We start from the raw sequence: 23503 nt of genomic DNA, 5'->3' as shown, positions 1-23503 counted from the left end.
CAAGTATGGATTCATTGGGCAGTCCTGGCCATGACTGGTGCCTCTGGACACCAATTTATCTGAATAATAAATAATAATAGGAGTGCTGATTTGCCTGTTTAACTTTATCAGACTGTTTTAGACTTGGAAACATGCCCTACTGTAGAGGAAATGTCCATACTGTGCTATGCATTGATGCCAAATCATTTCCCTAGTTGACTTCCCTGCTGGGTGGTAAAGTGCATTTTTCTGTTTTTATTTTCATTCCATCACATTCTCTATCTCAAGAGAAGGATTTTTTCTCATCTGCAGTTTAATCTACATATTGTTTCAGTTTAAGAGAAAGTAACTTCATACACTGCACTGCACAAATGTTCCCCACTGCATGCTGGCTATTAATACCAATAAAGTTGCAGACAGACCCAAAGAAAAGAAACATATGAAAGATACCGACCGGTGAGATATCCGAAAAGAGATTTAAAAGGTAATGGCCCTTACAATATAGAAGAAATAAATTGCTTCATTAAAATAAAATCATTCCTTCCTAGCTACATCTTTCCTTCAAAATAGCTCCCTTGATGTAACTTCACGTGGGCAGTAAAATTCAATTCAGTGTTAGTCACAGAGAGCTTCTGCAATAACCAGAACATTAATTAGAGCTTTCCAAGCACCAGCATGCTGAAGAAAATCAATACCCTCACACCTGTGCAACTGTGTTGGTGCCTCCATCAGCACTGGGGACTTGCTCTAATTCTCCCATTGGTAGTCCCCATCTCGGGGGCAGAGATCTGAACATCCCTAAGGAGACAGGCAGTGCTCCTCTGAGGCATGATTTGCTGCAGTGCACATTCCCACAGTTTCAAATAGTCCCAGTTGAGACTTCGAGCAGGTTTGAAGCAATCGTGCCAGGGACTGAAAAGGCCTTCCTGATTTTAACCTTGATCTCCTGGATAAATAATCTTGGAAAGAAATTATTGTAAATATTTATTTCACTTATACACTAAATACTTGAAATTTGTAAAAATTGGGGCGGAGAGTAGTTTTAGACCTTTTATGACAAAAATTACGATTAGGAACATTGGCCGTAAATTTTTTAGTTTTACTTTCAGCCCCAAAGAAGAAAGCACCCTTCTCTCCTGGGCAGTTGCAAGCATTTTTGAACATGAGTAACAATGGTTTTCTCTAGTTTAGTGTAGTCCCTGTGAGTCATTCATATGGCTGCAACCACAACCATTCTATTCTAATTAAAGACAACTACACCAAGAATGCGTAATAATTAGGTTACCCATCTGCCACAAAGGTTGATTGAAACAGCCTCCAAACACTGTGCTCTCGGGTAGGCCTCCTAAACTAGTTCATTACTGACCTCGCCATGCAATAACATGATTCTACACAAACCTGCAGAAAATTAGGGCAAAGACTACATATAAATCTGCACTGTTTTAGCAGGACTTGTAACTTCAGTGGGAGAAAGCCACCCACATACATTAGAGGCACACAAAGATGAGAGATCCCTGTCTTAATGAAGATGAATTGCAACTGGAGAGCCCATTGGTCTATTTCAAGCTTTCTTGCTGCTTAATGTGATGGAGCAAAATGCATCTGAACTGAAAGGGTGTTTACCAGATCACCCACTGATTACTCTAGTTTGTGTGTTAAGAAATATTTAAGAAAACAGTGTGCAGATGAATAGTGCTTAAGACCCTGTGACATCATACATTTCTGTGTTTTTACACTGGACCTGGATAAGCAAGTTATTTGGCGTGAATATAGAGAGACATGGAAAATAAAAAAAATAGTATTTAGCACTGTAGTGGGCTAAGCTGAAGTGGTGGTCACAGTGGATTCATACAAAACAATTTAGAGCCACGTGTCACAAGAGAGGCTGTGTCAGGTGCTCATTTATCAGTTTTGCTAAGGGTTAATGTTATTGGGAGTTGCATGTTCCCAGTGAGAGATCAAGCCCCAAATAGTGAAATAGATTACTTGATCAGAGGATCACTGTCTAAGACTAGTTTAAAATTAAATCTAGGGAAGATCAATAATTATTTCAGTTAATTTCATTTTATTCTTGGAACAGTATTTCTAAACTAGAAGAATGGCATGACCGGGGGAGGAATTTTATGAAGCCATTTGTTATGTACTGCTCAAAATTTACTAGATACTGCCCACAAATAAAAAGGCACAGTCCATGTCCCTAGGAGTTGACAGTCCATGGGTAGCTAATGAATGAAACCAACAAACAAAAAGGATGAGGAGACAAATAGGGCTACTGATTTCAATGAGAATTCTGTCACTGATTTCATTGTGGGCCAGGATCAGGGCCTGGATTGTGGAAGGTTAATGAGCATTTCTTGGTACTTGTGCCTGTGTAAGTAATATTAGATCTCTTTCTCAAATAATTAAAAATTAGAGGACTGTTTTTAAATGCTGGCAGTGCCAAGACCCCATGGGTATGGTACTTGATGCTTTCCTTTATCAAACACTTTAAAATCTGCAGGTGGAAGTGCTGTATAAGAGTCAGGGTTTACTATTAGTGGTTCTAGTGTTATATGAAGTTACCATGCACACAAGTTCTAGTGTTATATGACATTACTATGCAGTCAGTCATGCTAGAGTATGTAGAAGCCTTTGACAATATCCCCATTTCTAACACATGGTATAACTAATGCTTTGTTTAGAACAATTTTCTTGTTCTGATGTAATTCTTTTGGTTCATGATGCAATTTTTTTTGTCCCCAATAAAAGTATACCAATACAATCCATAGCGTGCCTGCTGTGATGCTGGTATAAAGGTGCTTTATAGAAAAACAGATTTTTCCTCTTCTTGAATTGGAATAGCTATTCTATATAAGCAGTGTTATAACTCTGCTGTATGGGATTATATGGTAACTAACTATACCTAACTAACTTTAACTATACCATTATATCGAAAACAGTACAACCTTTTGGTTTAAATGAGGCCTAGAAGGCACATTATTTGTCTCTCTACCAACTCCCTATTACGCTTGGTCATTCTTTCAACAACAGAACTAAGTTCATATCCATACTGCATGGGTCCATCCAAATTGTAAAATACCCTGTATCATCCACACTTAAAACATTTTTACCTGGCATGGAGATGTCATTAGCTTGGGTTGGGATATCTGGCAGGAGGTCAAAGGTAGAGCCTTGTGGCTTCCAAATAGGGCATGAAGCCGTTCACTCTGCAGTGCGGACTAGTGATGACCATCTTCCAAAGCCTTCCCACAATTCTCCTAAAAGATAGACAAATTCTCTCACACTTGACAAGGTGGAATCCTAGAGCATTTCAACATGAAGAGCCTTGTGATAGGTACCTAAATGGACATGGGCAGAGAGGAAAGAGTAGCAGAGCTTTGCAGTGGGAATATTGTGCTAGCTGTATATGAGTGGTTGATGCTGATCAGTTGGCTTAAATCTGCAGTAAAGATATCCCTTAAGATTACAGACTGATGTGAATGTGCCCTGCAGAGAAAGGGATCTGGCTGGATGTTCAGAACAGTGAACCAAGAGTCAGCGCCTGTGTTCAATTCCCAACTCGTCGCTGAGTCATTGCTTGGTGTTAGACAAGTCACACCTATGAGTAAAACAAGACAAGCTGCTAATTTCCTATGGGAGTTATGAAGCTACAGATTTTTAATACTTCCTTAATATCCTCACCCCAAACAAGCTACATGTTGTTCAAGATGAGCCACATGCATCCACAGAGGGACAGAATTTGGCCATATATGAAGTTAAGGAAAAGGATGGAAAACTATTATGAACATATCTGGGAAATAAGCAACATTAATGTGTGTACAGCAAAAACAATGTTCAGAGTAGGCAGACCCCAAATTCAGCCAGAAGCAGAAATCATGGAAAGAAAGCTTAAAATCACTAAAGAATGTACTCATTTTACTGTCTCACAGGACACCACCACCTCTGTGCGGATAGGTCTTATGATGGAAGAAATGATCTTCAACCTTGCAGATACGCATTTGTTCTTTAATGACCTGGAGGTATGTGGCTACTTACTTTACTTTCACAGCTCTTTATTTATGACATGCACCTGGCTTATCCTTGGTTTTCTAGGCCTGAAGTTTAGTTTAGTGAGCCTGGGATGACTTGTTGGAAGCATGTCTCAGAGGGTACTTCTGACATTTTCACTGTTAAGGACTTTTTAAGAAAAGTAGAGTGACCATGATGCCTATTGGCACTCTTGCTAAATCTAATAATAGGGACAATGCTGCCTTTTCCTCCTGTAATTTACTATTAAATAATTTATTAAACTATATTAGCTTAGATCTTATAGGACATGCAACAATTAATTTCTATACCTATTCCAACCAATAGAAATGGTTCCTTGTCCCTGTAATCTTTATTCTACACTCATAGAAACTAAACCAAAGGGCTCTTGACAGTCAACCCCATAGTACAAATTGAGACCACATACATGTCTTTTGCACAAAGAAGCCAGGAAGTCTTTGCTAGCTGAGGGGACATCAGCTCTGTTGATGTATTGCATCAGGTAAAATATGAACTTAATATAACACAGATACAAGACACATCAAAGGCCTTTTAGACCATGTACTGAAGCCAAAGGAAGGGCAGAATATGCACAACTGAGAAGTCAGCTGTAGAGTGCTGGTGAAAAGCTGTTTGAACTCATAACCAGTCCATCATTACGAGTGGTCTTAAATGAGTAACACAGATTTATTCAGGATTTTCTAAGTAAAAGGCAGGTTTTCCTTGAAGAGAATGAGCTGACTCCATAGGCACAATATATTCAGGAAATTGTCTGAAACAGTATGGGTCAAAAGGCATCAGTGTTGTGTTGGCATCCCATAGGCACACACCCCTCCCTGCCTGTCTATTTACTTGGAAAAGTAAGAATTTGCCTGCTGAACTGGCCCCATGAGGGCTTCTGATTCCTTTACTTTTTAGCTCTTTATAACCCATATGGGGGCTCAACAGAGTTACTGCTTTCTTAAGAAATTTCTAGACATTTTCATTTCCCTTTAAAGAAAAATGGTGTGTAGCACCCAAAGTGACATTTCTTTCTTCTTCCAGCTTTACCCCAAACAGTGGGTACATGAAGTGCAAGGTAAAAATCATGGAGAATAAGTCAGAAAAACTATTTAAGAGCATAAGACACTCTATAAATGAAGATAATCTATTTAGAACATAGCCAACACTTTTCATTCATGTCTCAAAAGATGAGCAAGTAGTATCAATATTAAGTCTGCTGTATAGATGTAGAAACAGGTGCAAAAGCTACTGATAAGTGGCTTTCCCAAATCTCTATACTGCAGAAGCTCTATGCATATTCTACTAGATCTAGGGTACTGCTGCACAGGAGTCAGATTTGCAAATCAACATATTTTCTCCACGCTTCATCCAGCCTTTAAGACCTGAAATCATGACCATGTTATTCAATTTCAGCTGTTGGTTAACCAAGCACCTCAAAGCAGGAATGCTGTTCCCTCTACTCTTACCAGTGTCAGTGAGGGCTTCTGTGGCTGCAAGAAGAATAGGGTTCTTAGTTTAGGGTAAATTGTTTATTTACAGTGAGTCAGCCTTTGAGATTTCCAGGCTTAAGCCATCATTAAGGCAACAGAAGCCACTTGAGGTCAGGACCTAGCATTTCTCTCATTCACTCAAGACTTGACTCATTGTGTGACCTGGAGGGCAAGGGCTAGATCTAAGGGGTTAGGCATCTAAAACTAAGGCTATGTGTAGACAAAACGGGGGGGCATGTGTGTACAACACTTTAAAGCAGGTTAAATGCTCATGCATTGCTTTAATGGTGTTGGTGTTTGCACGTGTCGGCGGCGTATTGTGCAGTAATTCCAGCCGCTGTAGCAAATTTGGCAGCGTAATGTACCTTAAATGACTTGGGGCGTAACGCACCTTAAATGACACCTCCAAGGAGTTTTAGGTTGCTGCCCTACAGCCACGGAGTGAAGCATTGGGCTCCGTGCAGCTCAGGGGCTCTGCAGGAAGCCTGTGCAGGCAGCCTGGCAGCAGCCCGGGAAGGCAGGTTCCACCCGAGGAAAACAAATAATAAAAGCGGTGAGTCTGCCCTTCTTCCCCCACCCCCCGGAGCCTGCCTGAGCTGTGTGAGGGCCCAGTACTTCACTCTGCAGCTGCAGTGCCCCCCATGGGACTGCCCGAGCTAGGTGCCTTCAGGTGGGTACTGCCTGGGGGCGGGGGGGCCGCTGCTGCTAAGGAGGGAAGCACCAACCCTCCCCCTCCACCAGCAGCTCGCCCTCCCCTCCCTGCTGCTGGAGAGGCAGTTTAGTTGCACAGATGTACATGACACAAGGGTTTAAAGGGCCCTAAATTGAAGTGGTGTTTTTAAAAACCCACCACTTCAATTTAGGGCCCTCGTCTTGTCTACACACACCGTAAGGCACTATGAGCACCTGACTTTTAGGCTAGAGATAGTAAGGTAGGCAACCCCCACCACAAGTGCCAGAGTGTGGCACATGAAGGCATTTAGCTTAGCATGTGTGCCTGGGGTCACACAGCAGGGAAGGGGCCAGAGCTGCACTACCACAACAAGGATCAGGCCCCTTGCAGTTCCCCTGCTGTCCACCCCGGTATGCCAACATCTTATAATTTGAGGCTGTAGGTGTTTTTGGCACTCTGCCTGAAAACACTGCCAACCCATTTTAGGTGCCTCATCTCCGAGTGGAGTCCAGAGCTCCTTGTTAAGTTCTTAGGCTCCCCAGACGTACCTTGGGTGTTAGCGTGTACTAAAAACCATCCCAATATGTCTTTGCTGCCATTGTTACCCAGGCTAGTTAGACTGAGCCAGCACATGCTTCAGCCACACATTCATTTTGCTGCGTAACATCTTGGAATGGAATCCAGAGGTAGCCTGGAGTCAGTGTGCAGAAGTGAACAGGAGTCATTGGACCGAAGAAAGAGAATATGAAAGACTGAGCAGGCCTTTGTTGCCTTACAATTAAGGCACTCAGCTGAGAGAAGGGAGTTCTGGATTCTAGTCCCTGGTCCCACAGTGTTTATGTATTGCAAATTAAACAATCAATTAATGGATAAAACACTGAGCAAGGACTAGAAATCAGGGTACTCTCTTCCCATATGTGTGTGTCCTAACCACTAGGCTACAGTCATGCATCTTTTTATGCACTGTCTCTGCATCAGTAAGTCTTGAAGTCTCTCCTTCATAGTGACACAGCTGCAGCAGGAGGGTTGAGAGTGTTTCCTAACCAGAAGAGCTGATACATTGGTAGGCTGAGCACTATATTAGGAGGTGGGAGGTGTGGATATGAATCCCGTCAGGTTACAGAGGGAATGGACTCTTGTGACTGCATTCACCTCTAGATTCCACCCCTGCAAGTGTTAGAAAAGAAAGTCATGGGCATTTGGGATAGGGAGTCCAATCTTGTCCGTCTTGGGTGTGCTTAGAGAACGCCCATTTGGACTTACGGTGGTTGCCAAGCTGCTCAGTTCTGTTGGGACTTGGGTGGTTCTGGGCATACACCAAGGGGCCTGGAAACTTTTAAGTAAAAAAGGCAGGGTGCCTATGAAGTTTAGGAGCCTCCAAGATTACACAGCAGTGGAGCAAGGGTTTTTAGGTTCTTAAGACCTGTTTTAGATCGGTCTTCCACTCACCTTCCCTCTCTGCCTCAGTTTCCCCATTTGTAAACTGGGGATGACTGGAGGTCAACATGATCTCATTCAGGGGAGGTAAGGAAGTTAGGTAATGTTGGCAAGGCATAGTACCTTTGAATGTGGACAAGCTACATATAACTACTAAGTACAACATTTCCTGGAGTACTGTCTAGTGTCATATGAGTGTCTACCATAGTCACTGTTGGCTCCCAAGTTAAATTCACAAAGAGTAAAATTACCTTATGTTCTTATAATTTATACACAATGATGCATAAATCTCAGAAAGCTTCCAGTGTGGTTTGGAAATACACAAAAAGACTAAGGCTGCTTCCTTCTCCAAACAGTTTGAGCACTTTGGGAGAGCAGTCCTGTGTTATCAAAAAGCTTCAGCTTGACTCTTGGCCTGGAGGGATAGGATGGGGAGGAGGAAGAATGTGAGCGAGTTAAGCAGATCCCTGGCAAAAGCGTGCACCTGTATAGGATATGGGTGTATTGGAGAAAAACATTTTTACTGGATTTCCACAGTGCGTACGGCCAGCAGGCTTTGGTCAAAAAATGTAAAATGCAAAAGAAGGACAAAAGCAGCTGAATAAATGTGTCCTGCCTCTCCTGGCTTTGGACGCATGAAAAGGACTGAGTAGCAGAACAGTGACCTTCAGTTGGTGTCACTGCTGGATGCAAATTGTTCTGAAAATGAGCATCTCCTCACACCAGTCTTAACTGCCCAGAGAGGATACAAGGTGAAAGGTAGACTTAAGACAACTTTGATTCTGCACTGCTCTAAAGCTTTCCTTCACAAAGTATGACTAGTACAGTGGTAAGTATTCTTCTCTGCATAATTCTTTCACAGAAAGTTTCCAAATAACCAAGTATTTTTTTCTTAAACACTTAAGGCATTTTTCCCTGAAAAACAGAACAAAAGAGAAAAAGAATTACTTTGACAAGAAGCTTTTCCTCTCTAAAACTGTCCGTTTTTGTCTACTGAAAGGATTTCAGGCCATGGCGCTCCTGCATTTTGGATGATAAATGAAGGACTTTCAGCCTGGAGTATGGGCAGGGTAATATTTGAGGATCATATGTCACCAACTGTTAGGCTTGAAAGATCTAGTGAACAATATTCTATAAAAAATAAGACAGGCTGAAAAACAAGCATAAAAGCTGACTCAGTTTTAGATTCACTAACATTGCAATATACAGTAGCACCATCAAGTGGTATAACGGTGACCTGAGCAAGGTTGAAGCAGCTAAATTGCCATAGTGCAATAATATTGAGACAGAAAGACAGAAGACAAAGTAAAATTTTGTATTGAAGAATAAGTAAAGTGCATGGAGAAGATTAATAAAGTGTCTGATACTATTTAAATTCCAGAGTAAGAGAACCTTCAGGCCAGGTATTTTAAATATAGCATGAAACTCCAAAGGAATTAAAAATTAACCTTTGTTCTGAGTCACCCTAAGAGCAAATGAACAAGCTGGGCAAGTTTTTTGATACTGCAACATTGACAGAAGGTTCCTGTTTACGTCTATGGCAGTGGCAGATCAAAGCTTTTGAGGGGTTGCATTCAACTGCAGAATTTCTATATGGCTGTTGTGCTGAAGCCACAGATATTACCAGCATCCAGACTAGTGTGCTGCATGCACCCATTTTATGAGATTCCCTTAAACAAAGCTGGGAAGTATAAAAGATGGAAAAACCCTTTGGGCAGCAGTTCTTAACTGGTAAGAGGTCTTACTGACCCCTCTGTGAAATCCTATGAAATATAAACTTTCATTTCTACCCAGGAGAACTTTTATAATTTTTTCTCTGATGCCTGATGAAGAGTGTTTGTGCCTGAAAGCTTGCAATTAATGACATTGTTTGCAAAAATCTTGTTGGGCTAATAAAAAGATATCACCTCTGCCCACAAGCCCTGATTGTTCTAATGATTGTTTTTTACTGTTATAATTCAGCTAATGCTCAGCGTACATGCATACATATACATACATGCATGTACAGTTGAATGCTTGCAACTCACTTAAAAGATATTAGAAAGGAAATTTTGCTCCAAGATGTCACTTTGTATCTCAGTTACAGCACCCTCCCAGTAGAGCATTCAATTTAAGAGATGTCTGTAATTAGAGAATACAATTAGTCTGCCTGAATTAGTCATATCTTGTTTTTCTAAGTGTTATCTAAAGCATCCTGCATACCTATAGCCCAGTATAAACAGCAGCTTTATGATATAGATTATGCACCACTGGAATTATAACTCTGCAAAGCCTATGCCATTTGCACACACTGGGTGCATCTACACATGTGCTTCAATGCACTGTAGCCTATCTTACTGCACATTAAAGCAAACAAGTGGTATTATGCTAATGCACAGTAAAATAGGCTACCACGCATTAAACGCCACCTAAAAACTGTGCACAAGTATTACTGTGCATTAAGGCAGCCTAATACACATTTGTTTACTAGGTATTAAATTTAATGCATATTAGAAAAAGTGCCTTAGTGCATGTATAGACATGCTCACTGTATTCCTATTTTCAGCCCATTTTCACCAGTGCTGAGGAACTAACAGCAACTAGTGGAGTACAGCAAGAGGCAAACTTCAACTTTATTGTCTCTCTTTGGTCACAAATTCCTTTAACAACATAAAATGAATCTTTCAATGGGAATGTGCATTTGATATATTTGGTCTGTCCTAAAAAGTCCCCAATTCAGTGGTTACCAAAGAAGAAGCTTTACATATGTTTCTATATTGCCTTGTTAAAGAAAAATTTTAGCAGCAACCTGCCAGCAGGTTTGGGTGGCTAAAGGTACAGGAAGTAGTGAATTTTCCCTTTACTGTTGATTATTATTATTAATAATTCTTTTTTATCACAGTTACAGTTAAAAGCTCTGAGCTGAATCAAAGCCAATCTGTGCTAGGTACTGTACAAACATTGTTCCTGCCCTGAAGAGTTTACAATCTGAGTATATAAGGTAGACACAGAAAGTAGTTACTGCCCCCATTTAGCAAGTGGAGAATGGTTTATTATGTAAACCAGAGCTGTTCAACTGGTAGTCTACAATCTGTTAATTCGGGACCTCCACGTTTCCACCCAGCCATTGGTTTCCCCCCTCCCATTGCTATAGCTCCCCCTCCCTCCTTCAGCTTTTGCTTCCTCCCCCAACCCAAGGGGCAGTGTGGCATGGTGCAGCCCTGGGTGCTGGGGAAGCCAGTGGCACAGTGCAGTTGGTGGTGGGGCACCTGCATGGTGTGCAGCCTAGGGGGGTTGTGGCTCATGCTAGTGTGGCCCAGACAGCACTGATATAAGCAGTAGTTTTCAGGAATGTAGTAGGAGATAAAGTGCTACAAATGGGTGGAAACTAGTTACCTATGAAAAGAAGTCCCAGGGAATGCCTGGTGATGAGAGACCAAAATGGTTGTGAAGTGTTACACACCAAGGTAGCAAGACTTCCATGGCCCCAGAAGTACTTTGTACATGTCATCTGAAATCCAATTAGAATGCAAGTCCACACCATATTTAAAGGCTTGCTTCACAGTTGGATTAGGGCATCTGGGTGAGGACACCTTCTGCTTGTATCAAAGGAAGCCTGTTCACAGAAGAGCATGACTACTTGCTTGGTAAACTATAAAAATGCCATACTGCTGTGCACGGTGGTAAGTTAAACATTTTGATAAAGCTGGAGGAAACTGTAGTGTGGGCAAAGTGCTGCCAACTTGTCTTACAAGCATTAAGCAGTCTCTTTATTTTTTCATGCTCTCCCATTAAAAATTAACAAAGCCAAGAGGGTCTGACAGAATTCTGGGATGTAATACTGCAAAAATAGTATTTCTTCGTTAGCTTCAAAAGGCTCAAGAGTTAAAATCACGTGGAGCCATTAAGGTGCTGCCATTCCACTGCTAGGCAGAATTCTTAACATCCTGCCTGTGGAGCTGGACTTTACTGAGCCAAGTATGTGATAGTGGAACAAAAGTATTGCCCTAGCAAGAGATGGACACATCACCAAAAGGCTCTGACTGCTAACATATCTCCACAGCCTGACACCAGGTAGCTGCCCAGACTGGGCACACTATACATTTCTCCATGGGCAGCCAAGGCAGACCCAGTCTCGCCTTCACTGTGTCTGTTCCGTGACAAGCAGAACATGCTAGGACAGGGATTGGCAACCTACAGTCCTTGGGCCAGATTTGGCCTTCGGAGCTGGGGCTGCAGCAGTATTTGGAGATGGGGGGCTTTGTGCATGCTGTACCTCATTGCAAGGGGCTTTCCTGTGCCATGCCGCTGCCAGATAGTAGGTGGTGGCAGCAGTGGCTGCATTCCAGTTCTGGCCCACCTCAGATCCAGCCTGGGCCATTCCAGCCTGCCACTGGAAAACGTTGCCAACCACTATGCTGGTATACTGGCTGAGTCTCCCTCTCACTTCTCCCATGCACAGGCTGCTAAGCCAGGCCCTATTCTTAATCAGGCATTTTTATGTTCCTTTGTCAGCGGCAAAAGTCTGTTTTGCAGATTCAGTAGACCATGTGCTTTTACCTGCCCTGCTAGGAAATGGACAATTTCAATACATGCAGGAAAGAGAACCAGCAGTGGTATTTAGGCAACCTGCTTCAAACCATCCTTGCTGCAACCTACTTAATTGAGCCAAATTACCTGCAAGATTGCCAGCTCCTAGATCAATGAAGCCTGTCAGGCTATCACCACTAATCAGGACTGGTGGGTGAAAGAAGACCTTAGCTTATAGTCCTCCCAGTTGCCCTCTGTCTCCTTATTATATTCAGGGCTGTAAGAGATTTTTTTTAGATTAGTTTACCCTTGACTGGAGCTACTCAAAAAAGCTAATAACTGTCTGCCAGCAGGTGCACAGAGTGGGATTTTTCTCTGTCTCTCTGCCTCCTGTAAAACATGGAAGTTTCATGAACACAGGATCCTGCTGCTGGAGCCTGTCGGCATCAAGTTCCCTCCGGATGCACCGTGAATAAGAGAACGTGCCCCACGTGTTTCAGAGCATTCGGAAAGGTTCAGTTCCAGAAGGGCTGGAGTGGTTTGGGGTCTTATATTTTCTGAATCAGTTATAGCTTGTAGCACCAAACTAATCATGCTGCTCTATGAAATCCTAGAATATCATTTTTAAAAAAACAACCAAAGAGCAACAGATGTGGAAACTGGGGTTTGGAAATGTCCTCATTGCTGACTTCCATTCAAACAATCTGGACCTTCTCTTCAGCTGCCCAGATGTTCTTCTCCTCCTTCCCCACTCACTAGGGCTCAAGCAGATTCTATGAGAATGAAAAATTAGTCTGGTAACCAAGTAGTAAAACATGGTCTACATTCTTGCTTTGTCCAGCTTTTCTGCGTTTCACCCAGTAACACGATAGGCTCAGCCGGTGGACTATGAGGTAGCGTCTCACCAAGTGTCATGGTATTTTATTAAGTCAGAAATGTGATAGCTACTGTTGTCACACTTTAGTGTACAGAACAATTCATTCACAAATGAGAAAAGCAGATCCCCCACAAATACCTTTTCCCTTACATAATGCAAAGCACAATGCAACTGAAGCTGAGTGGGCTGCGACAATATTATTTCAGCGTGGCTTTCACAGCTCACAACTGCAATGGTGAGTGTTTTTTCATTTGAGAGAGTGTGGGTGTGTGCCAGCAGACCCTCTGCTATTAATTTAGTTTCTCAGCTCTTGTTTGTAGAGTTGGCGCTCACTTAGAATACCGTCTTCAATGATAAAGTAAGGAAGGAACTGAGGAGATGGGAACCAGATTAAATTGAACGTTTTTGAAACCCCAACACTGTCAATGACTATCTTCTTAGGAATTCCAGCACAGGGGAAGTTGACATGAATGTATCTTGGACATAATAGTTCTTGAAATTTGAGCTATATTTTTCAAAGAAAAGTGTGTGCACAAAATAGCACAGTGAGAACATGTACAACCCCTAATTTACTTGCACTTCAGAAAAATGTACTTCCTGTTCTAAAATTTTGAAAAGCACCTACATTACATGGGCACTTTGGAAAACAGAACTGAGGAACCGAGACATTGCTTTTATTGCCCTGAAATTTTAGAACAACTATATCGGAGAGACTTTTTGAAATTCCAGATTTCTTTAAGTTGAGTAATTTATGAACAGAACTGGACGGCATACCTCTGTAACAACTTCCTTCAGAAATCTAGCTTTGAAAAATTTTTGAGAAAGTCTGAGTAGCTCCTGAAAATCTGTAACTATATAGAGATAACAATAAAGGCTACATAATGTAGATAACAGAGAATGGTGGAGGGGCAGTTGTTTCAGCTTAGAGTCCCCCTCTCCCCACAACTTCTATAATTCGGTAGAACATCAACCAAAAAATGTTTGCAAGCTTCCAGGATTCTGCAGCATTCACTGTTTCTTTCTTGTAAGAGTCACAGAAAAAAGAAAAAAAGCTTCCTAATTTTTTTTCTCCTTTTTAAATCGTAATGTCAAGTCAGAGAGAGAAACCATAGAAATAACATTTCTCAAGTTTTTGAGGTAAAGCCTTCACCACTCAAACAATGAAGAATTTGGATGATAAGATCTAGGGTACATATTTCAGGCAGGCTAGCTCCAAGTCCATAATCTATTCAGTTTAGATTTCCTGTGTATAGATTTCCTTATTACTTATGTGCACTATTTCTTAATTCTGTCTGCAGACAAGGGATGCGATAGGGTGCCTTCTCCTCTTGGTGCATGGGCACAGCTCCCACAGACATGTCAAGGAAAAGATAAGTCTCCAGCGAGTGCTGGGAAAACGCTGTAAGAGCAAGATTCAGACAGGAAATGTCTGCGGAAAGACCCAGAGAAAAAGACTTTTCCTCTTTCTCGTAAATGAAGCCTAATATTGTGACTGATCATAATAAAGTTCATCAGTGAGGAAGGCTGGTAAATCTAACACTGTACAGTGAAGGTCTACTCTGAAGACTCCCCTCCGTTTTCCTGGTAAACAGACAAGCACTTTCCTTTGTGAGACCCGACAGATTCCTGTATGAATAGGAAGCAGTTTCATCTTACTGTGTTATTCAAGAAGTGTTGTGACCTCGGGTAATCCTTTCCTATGGTCAATAATTCTATTCACATTCTAGCCAAGCAGCATGAGAAGTTTGCTTGCAAACTACTTAATTGACTAGGGTGTACTTGGAAGTACTGGCAGGGACCCAGAAGAAACAGTTTCTTCTAAGCATCTGTCCCTAACCATTTTTCATTAATTTCGACAATATTCCGTTTCCTGATGATTGACTCCTCTGTGTTTTACAGGACTGTGACCAGATACACATAGATGATGTATCATCAGATGACAACGGTCAAGACTTAAGGTATGGAATTTCCAAACTGGACTGGATCCTCAAGCAGTCTCGAGGCTTAAAAATGGCTGTCAGATGAGCAACAGTGTAAACAATAATTTGATTTTGCTCATTTCCCCTTTCCCATGTTTCCTACATTTATCAATACATGAGCACAAATTCCCATTTTTCATGTTCACATGCTCAGGCCTTAGTCTCAGGCCCTGAATATAGCAGGCTTTGAAGCATACTGGAAAACACATTTGAAATTCAACTGAACTCGCACCAGCTACACCAACTTAATAAATGAGTAGGCAAGCCAGATCAGGCCAAATATTTCACCACCATCCCTGAGCCTCAGACACGCAATATTGTCTCTGAAGTGTATGGCACTCAAGCCTAGAAATCCCAGATACTTTGCACTAACAGGAGTGCCCACTCTCCCATTCATAGGCCCTGTATCTATCACCACCATCTCAGTGGTATCACAAATATTATACATAATGGTGATATCAGTAAGTCATACGGTTATCAAAAGGTAACAATAAGTAAAACATAAGAAATTGACTCCTGGTTACAGTCTTATTATTTATTGCAAGATCTCAAGGTTATTGTGTGATAAATGTGCTATTAACTAATGTTACCTTAATCTACTTGCTGTATAATTTGAGAATTTATTTCCTCAAATTACAACAGCTACCAACCACCACTTATTTTTCACCGGTCACTTATTTTTCATGCAACATCTTTTTCATGTTGGGTACATTGATGCTGAAAGACTAAATAGTCACACCACTGACTATGCTCAACATGAACTTTACAGCTAAGAAATGTGCAATATAGGCTGTAGTTTGGACTGTTTCATGCTGTGCTGAAATATTATCTTCAGAAGTGCAACCTTTGATCATTACTACCCAAAACTCATGAAGGTGTCAGACAAATTCTTTAGATGAATGAACCTGAAATTTAAGCTCAACTGTCACCTACCACAGAGCAAAAAATAGCACAATGAGCACTCAGTATCTCAGTACAGTGTCCTCTTATATAAATCCATGGTTTTAGAGTCCAGAGTTCTAATGATATGAGTTTCAGATACACCATTAAAAAATCAGCTTGGCTCTACAAAAATTATGCCAAGTTTTCATATCTCTGCACCAAGATTGTGCATGCTATTCAGATAATTATGTACACTGAATAATTTGATAAAAAAACTAATCAAATAATTAGATAAATTGACACATTTGCAAAATGTGTATTACAGATGTGGTAATTGTGTGGGCAAATGGTGACTAGGAGCTATGCTTTGCATCAATTTATTTAAATTACAGGGTACAAAGGAAGCTTCACGATGAAGATAGTTTTCTTTCCAAAGAAAAGTTCACTCAGAGGATTCACTGATGTTGGGATCCTCATTTGAGTTTCGCAATGCACTGAAACATTGTAAGGTTTTCATTCTGTTTCACTAGCTGAGACTAGTGTGTAAACAGGCTCTACTGCATGGTAAATCTAAGTACATGTGCAGACGTGCATCTAAAAATGATAACCTGGCTTTTACCTGAAGTTAATCAATGCAAATATTCCCTGCCCATTTTGAATGAATGAGGGAAAACCATCTGCTCAAGGCATCTCTTCTTATCATCTGACATAAGCCCTAGCCCAAGAGATCTGAGCTGCTCCTTATACTTATGACATGCTTAGGTCTTGTCTGTTTGGGAAAATAAGTCAAGTAAAAGTACAAGGAGCAAATGCCAGGAGGGCAAGGAGAGATGTGATCCCTTTCTATACTTTAACAACTGCCCCTATCACTACAGCAGGTTCTGATGTGCATCCTCCCTCCGCTCCCCTACTCCTCACCATTCTTGTTTCTACATGTTATTGGGTAAGTTGTAATTGTACTAATGCTCTGTCCCTTCTCTTACTCTCCCCTTTATCCCTCAGCACATATAACTTCTCAGCAGATGGCTTTCACAGTTCAACTGCTGGTGCAAATTTATGTCTGGGCTCTGGTGTTCATGGGGGAGTCGACTGGATGAGGAAATTAGCATTTCGCTACCGAAGGGTGAAAGAGATGTACAACACCTACAAAAACAACGTTGGAGGTGAGTGTCGCCAGCCAGGGAACAGCTTCTTTCATCTTCCAAAAAAGCCTCTCTCTTCTGCATGGTAGATGCAGAGCACAGCAAGGGCACCTCTTATATTAGAGACTCAGTGTGCTGCCAAGTGCCTGAGTATCTCAGCAGAATCCAGCAGTGATATCCTGAAACAACAGTGCGCTTTGCAAAAGGGCCTGGGTGCTGCAATACCAAACAATCTTAATTGTTGCAGAGTGCAGTCTGATGACTGGGGCAGTGGACTAGTGCTGAGACTGCTCCTGTGCTCTATTTTAAATCCAATGCATTGAACCCAATGGGAAATCACAGCTTTTCTGTCCCATTTGCAAACTGAGGTTTAATACATAGCTCACAGAGATATGTGTGAGGCAGGTGCTTTGAGGTCCTGTGGTAAAAGGTATTAGAGGAGAAAATATCAGCAGATACCTGCCTAAACTGTAAAGTCTCAGTCTAGATTTGACACACCCTTCTTCATCTTGTTCAGATTGGAGGTTCGCTTTGAACCAAACTGCCTGGCAATGAATGATTACTGCTCTGATGTGAACTTTGTAAAGATCAACATCCCCCTACCCTGTTCTCCTGTATATTAAGGAGAACAGTATTATATTATATCCACAGTATGCAGTATTTACTCGGAACACTACTCAGAAATTACTGGAAGTCGCTTTGAGGGGGCCTGATTTTTTTCTTCTCTAGAGAACTGGACAGGGCATTAATTTCCCTGGCATGTGATGAACATGACTTTAGATTAATTTAAAAATCTCTAACAAAAACAATTCAAAATTGCATCATTTCCCCAAAATAAGGCCAGGAACTATCCAATAATCTCATAACAGAACTGATGTGGGGAAACCTGTCTGCCACTTTACCAAATGTACAACAAATAATTAGGTTTGGCAGAATTCAATTTTTATTTTGTAAATAACTTTGATGGATAATATCAGTGTTTTATTTTTAAGCATTTCTTTGATTTTTATCAATTTAAATTTTTCAGGATTACATGAAATTGGGGCATGGGGCAGACAATTTGTTAATGACAGTATATTATTATAGGACAGTTTAACCCTCCCCCCCCACACTGTGACAAACGTAACTACTGTAGGACTGCCGCCAGCTGAGCAGCAGAGCTGCCATCAGAGCTGTCCCGGTTCTGCTTGTCCGTAGCTCCCTCATCTGCTTTAGCACTTTCTCTTTCTTTGTTCCCAGTCCCCTGGGGTTTCTGGGAGTTGCAGCCCAAACTGCAGTCAGCACGGTTCTGTAGGACTGCCCCCCCCCGTTGTCACACGCTCTATCAGCCATCATTTTTCTGATGTCCCCTTTCCATAAATTTCAGTTATTAACAGTGGAAATATTTTTGGTTGCTCTGTGAGTATGAAGTGAAATTATCAGTGTTTATTGAGCAGAATCGAATCCTGCCAAGCCTATGAATAACGCATAAAAATACACCCTGTTCAAACAGATAGATGAACTCTTGTGTACGTGGCAGAGAAGGGCATTCGCAACTCTCAGCCCTCTTCCTACCACCCCCTCAACATTATATTTCAAAGTAATGGGATGATCTAGCCTACTTTATGTTAGAGTTACAGATGTGGCTCAGCTGTGTTTTCTAGTAGGCTGCTTCATTTCTTCTCCAGTGAGAACCCTAAAGAGACCAACGGTATTCCTAAAGGTATTTTAAAAATTTGCATTATATGTGGTTGTAGGAATAATGTCCTTCCCATGGAGAGTGGGAATAAGGGCCTTGTGCACAGCCTTTCAGGGAGATCAGGGACAAGGTAGACTCAAAAGCCATCTGCACCATCTCAGCTCTCTAGCTCCTTCCCACTGGTCATAATTTTTTAGAAAATGCCCTGCATCTTAGCTATTGTTCTTATACTGTATGTAAGCTCCAATTAGGTATCTTAAGAAAGGTGTTTTTATCCAGTGGTACCTAACCTTTTCAGCCCATGGTGCTAGATGAACCATCCCAGATATGTCTGGTGGGCCCAGTTTGGGGCATGATGCTGGCCCATCCAGGGCCCAGTCAAGGCACATGGGAACAGCCTGTCCGGGACCAAAACACATGCAGGTGCACTGGGCCCCTGCTGGGCCATTTGCACAGCTCTGTACCAGGCTCTGGCTCGATCTAGGCTCAAGGTAACAGGGCTCGATATCTCTGTGCAGAGTTAGCCTGGCCTGGCTGGGCCCAATCCAGCCCCCTGGGACTTGGAAATTCGGCAGCAGAGGAGTGGTGGTTATATAAATTGCCACTGCTGCCCACAGACAAATTTCCAGACCTGTGGGGAGTCCCCGGGCTGGATTATTGAACTTTCGCCTGTGGGCTGGGCATTGAGCACCCCTCTTCTAATTCAGTCATATGGACTGCAAATAACCAATGAGTTCCCTCAAAACTGGGGAGACCTGGATGAGAGCGAAGTAGATGAATAGTAGTGTGAAGCACGACTAGTACGGTGAGGCATTAATAAACAGCCTGGGCATCATCTGCTTCACAATGATGTCCACAGGTGAAACTACCAGCAGGTCCTGGAGGAGGGAAGAAGACTCAAAGCAACAGCCTTGGGACACCGGGGAGGATTAGAAAGAACTTCCACCCAGAGTGGAAGAGGGGGAGCTGGCAATATAAGATTCAAGCCTACGCAGGAGAGAGCAGGAGGCCCTTTAGTGTAATAGATCCAAAGCCACATGAGTTCCTTTCTATGCAGCTACAAAAGATGTTGCTTTCCCTGCTTGCAGGTTTAATAGGCACTCCTAAGAGGGAAACCTGGCTGCAGTTAAGAGCAGAGCTGGAAGCGCTGACTGATCTTTGGCTCACACACGCTCTGAAGGCTCTGAATTTGATACATTCCCGGTAAGAACAGCTTAAGAAATTGCCTACAGGCTTGTTCCAAGAGCTCCTTTGCTTCCCTTCCTCTTGTCTAAACAAATTGAGGCACATTTATAGGCCTTTGTGGGCCAGACTTGAGGGAAGCCAGTCTGCACATGACTTGTATTATCAAAAGTTGGGGTGGACTTGATATGATTCAAAGGACCAAACAAAAGAAAAAAAGAATCTATTTTTTCCTGGCTGACTCCTAAATACCTCATTGGTGGCATCCCAGGCAGGTACTAAACACATTTGGAGGGACAAAAACGCAGTTCTAGTAATGAGTTAGTTCATCCAAGGAACCTTTGTAAATTATGTTGGGCATTTGCCACCACTTAGTCCTGGGTGACTGGTGTATGTCAAAACCTTAGCAAGTCTGTCTTTGTCACTGGTTTGCTTTATATTATTTCATTTCTCGTAAATTCATAAATAGAATAAGGCAGAGAATCCACATGTGCCTTTAACTACATCAACAATCTCTTTGGAAATCAAGACCATCAGTGGAGAGAAGGACACAGATTGTCTGACTATGATTCCAACTAACTGTTCTGTTTTCTAGGCCTAATTGTGTAAATGTGTTGGTCACCACAACCCAGCTCATACCAGCTCTTGCTAAAGTACTCCTGTATGGACTAGGCACAGTCTTTCCTATTGAAAACATTTATAGTGCAACAAAGACAGGTAAGAGCACTGTAGCCAAGGCCTCACCTTAAACGAAAACTGGAATTGAGTCTTAATAACCAGGTGATGGCACTCATATCTGCCCTATTTACAAGTATGTTGAGCTTCATTCACAGCACAGCTGTATATCAAAACTGATTATGTATTCCCATCTACCTAATGACTGCCCATGCGTGTACTAGAGCACTCTGAGAAAACAGTCGCAGGTCTCCTGTAGTGTCTGTATGGGGGAACAGTGGAAGAGCAGCAGTGTGTGAAGGAGCAGACTCTTGAATACCCTGCCACATGCACAACGCTGAGAGGAAGGTCAGGCCTGTTGCATACACAGTTTGGTTTAGCTGGAGGATGGGGGTGCAACAATGCAGGCCAGTTATATGAAGACAACCATGGATAAAGCTAGAAAAGACACGAGAGCTGAGTATTAGCAATCCAGGAAGAGCACAGAACAACTGTAGGTGCTTCCTCTGCCTGAAGGAGGGTGTTTGCACCCAAAAGCTTGTAAAGAAGAATTTTTCAAACTACTGTAGTTGGTCTAATAAAGGATATCAGATTTACCCAAAGAACTTTGAGTATTAGCAATCTCATTTACTAGCAGAAACTGTATTTACAGTGGATTATGCTGTAACTAGTAGCAGACCTTGTGTGTAGATGGGACCTAAGAAAAAGGGGTAGTTTTCAACTAAGCCACCCGACTGGGCAACAGGAGGCCTAGACTCAATTTCTGGCTCTGCCACAGAATTTTTTTTGTGATCTTCAGTATGCTTATCATGCTCTCCCAGCCACTCATTGCTACATTTGATCTAATACTTCCCTGTATCGTTGCAACATTGAAGATGAGAGGCCGAGATAGCACTGTAAGCACCAAATAAATGCCTATAAATTAGAGAGAGATTGAAGATGCAGGAATGAATATTTAGTGATGTGTTGCAGGTGACAAGGAACTCCCTTAAATCAAAGCACAGGAACTTGGTGGTGAGATATATATCTACAAAGCGCTTCTGTAGAGTACAAATATATGTTCTCTACTTACTGAACACCTAAAGTCCTTTCCCAGCATCCACTGCTTTCATCATAAAACCTGAGATATATTATCCCAGGTAATTAAGCCATTTGGATTTTTTCAAAGTACTGGTCTGGTATATGGAGGGAGATGAGAAGTAAACCTGCTAAGGTGTGAAGGTATCTTTGTCTAGATCTCTGAACATGGGGCTAAGAACCAGGAACACCCCAGTTCTGTTCTAGGTGTCTGCCACTGCGCCTCACTATGTGCCTTAGTAATCCTGCCCCAGGGGCTGCACTTCCCTCTCCTTCCCTTTGGATGATGAATACCAAAAGTTTCCCTGAACCTCTTATCTCATCTCATGTGCCTCAGAATAACAATTCTGTATATCTTCAACTGCATAAGTTTCCTTAATGCAATTCCAAAGAAAATTTAAGATGCAACATGTTTTAAAAGAGTATAGCTGAAGGTCCTCAGTTCTTAATTGAAAATTTTACACAAATTGACATTTTCTGTAGAAAGCAGATGGATGTTTTTGAAAAATACTGCTTAGTCAGAGACCTACTTTCTATTGACCAATAGTTTCAAAGGGAAGTTTTTGACCAGTCCTGACAGTTGTCCAAGCTTACAGTTATCCAGGGGCTTTGGGTCTTAATCATGCTGACCTCTGTTGCCAACTTCAAGCATATTAAAAAAACAACCAAAAATTGGGGTCCTTTTAGTAGTCTTCTGGTATTTGAACTTTAATGTTCATGCTGTCAAGCTTTTCTTTGATACCTTGATGAATATTTACTATTTTTAAATGAAAATTGAGACTACCAGCTCAATCACATGACTCCAGCAAGAGAAATATTGGTTATCACAACACTTGTGGTGTACTTTTGGCAGTTTGCAACTCTGAAGTCCCTGGTAGTTGAGATAAAGTCCTAACTTGAGAAGCAAAAGAGAAAGACAGAGAAACAAATTAAATAAAGACATTGTCTTAGCACTGGTAGCTAAATTCCAGTCCTACTAACAGATAATAAACGCTTCTTCTCTTTTGTTGTTTAGGGAAAGAGAGCTGTTTTGAAAGGATAATGCAGAGGTTTGGAAGGAAAGCTGTGTACATTGTAATAGGAGATGGTGTTGAAGAGGAACAGGGAGCAAAAAAGGTATAGTTTTGTGATACAAGGCTCAGCTCTTCAAGTTTTCATTTCAGTGGCTCTTTCCTCAACTGAGCATTAAACAAACTCTTTCTCCACTAGACTGCTTACAATTAGTTGCTCAACCCTGTTTGCAAATTTTCACAGCATTGCAAGTAATTTCCTACTATAAATCCTACCACTACCCCCCTGGCAGCCATTACAACCTTTAGTCTCTCTGAGGAGTACAGCTAGTTTCTATCACATGTTCCAGGAACTGTTTCTGATTAATAAAGATGGCATTAGACACATGAAAAGAAAAACCATACTTGTGTGATCTCAGACCAGCAAGCATAGTGAGTTTCTGATCTATAGTGCACTCTTACAACCTCCAAACTCCAGTGGAATTCTTTGCGAGTGATTTATTACAGCATATTATACTCAGTGAGGTCATGGAGGCTAATGTCATTACAAGAAATACCAAAGGGACTAATAGTGAGTGGCTGTGTTTGTTTTATTAATGATTTATGGAACCATTTGATTAATTTTAACAAGAAAAAGTAAAATGAGGTTGGGCATACTGAATACAAACTAAGTAAGATGGAAGGATCTTAAAGCAACATAATTGAGGACAACCGACCCAGAATGCTGGTGTTACATTCTCACCGGACAGATGTAGTCACAAGCATCCAAAGAGAGAGGTGAAGACCAAATGTTTAGCCTCATGTGCACATCAGAAGACAGTATCTGAAATCCCATTAGTTGATGGGTGGAAAGGTCCAGGAAAATAATACCTGATTTTTAGGTA

At 41.6% G+C, this 23503-nt stretch overlaps 1 protein-coding gene across 4 annotated transcripts in view; it reads left to right on the top strand.

The window, feature by feature from the left end:
- Positions 1-23503, top strand: part of EYA2 (EYA transcriptional coactivator and phosphatase 2) — a 91210-nt gene that overhangs the window by 57630 nt on the left and 10077 nt on the right. The window contains exons 9-14 of one of the 4 annotated variants that reach the window (XM_019539599.1): positions 3909-3998; positions 14894-14952; positions 16858-17018; positions 19764-19878; positions 20453-20574; positions 22625-22725. In XM_019539599.1, coding sequence (XP_019395144.1) covers positions 3909-3998; positions 14894-14952; positions 16858-17018; positions 19764-19878; positions 20453-20574; positions 22625-22725 — 648 coding nt within the window. Of the gene's footprint in view, positions 1-3908; positions 3999-14893; positions 14953-16857; positions 17019-19763; positions 19879-20452; positions 20575-22624; positions 23489-23503 lie in introns of those variants that run through there. The other 3 variants (XM_019539595.1, XM_019539597.1, XM_019539598.1) reach the window with 3 other exon arrangements.

This window comes from Crocodylus porosus, unplaced genomic scaffold (assembly GCF_001723895.1).
Source record: "Crocodylus porosus isolate Cpor-Errol unplaced genomic scaffold, CroPor_comp1, whole genome shotgun sequence".
Taxonomy (NCBI): domain Eukaryota; kingdom Metazoa; phylum Chordata; order Crocodylia; family Crocodylidae; genus Crocodylus; species Crocodylus porosus.
This window is presented reverse-complemented; position numbering and strand designations above follow the sequence as displayed.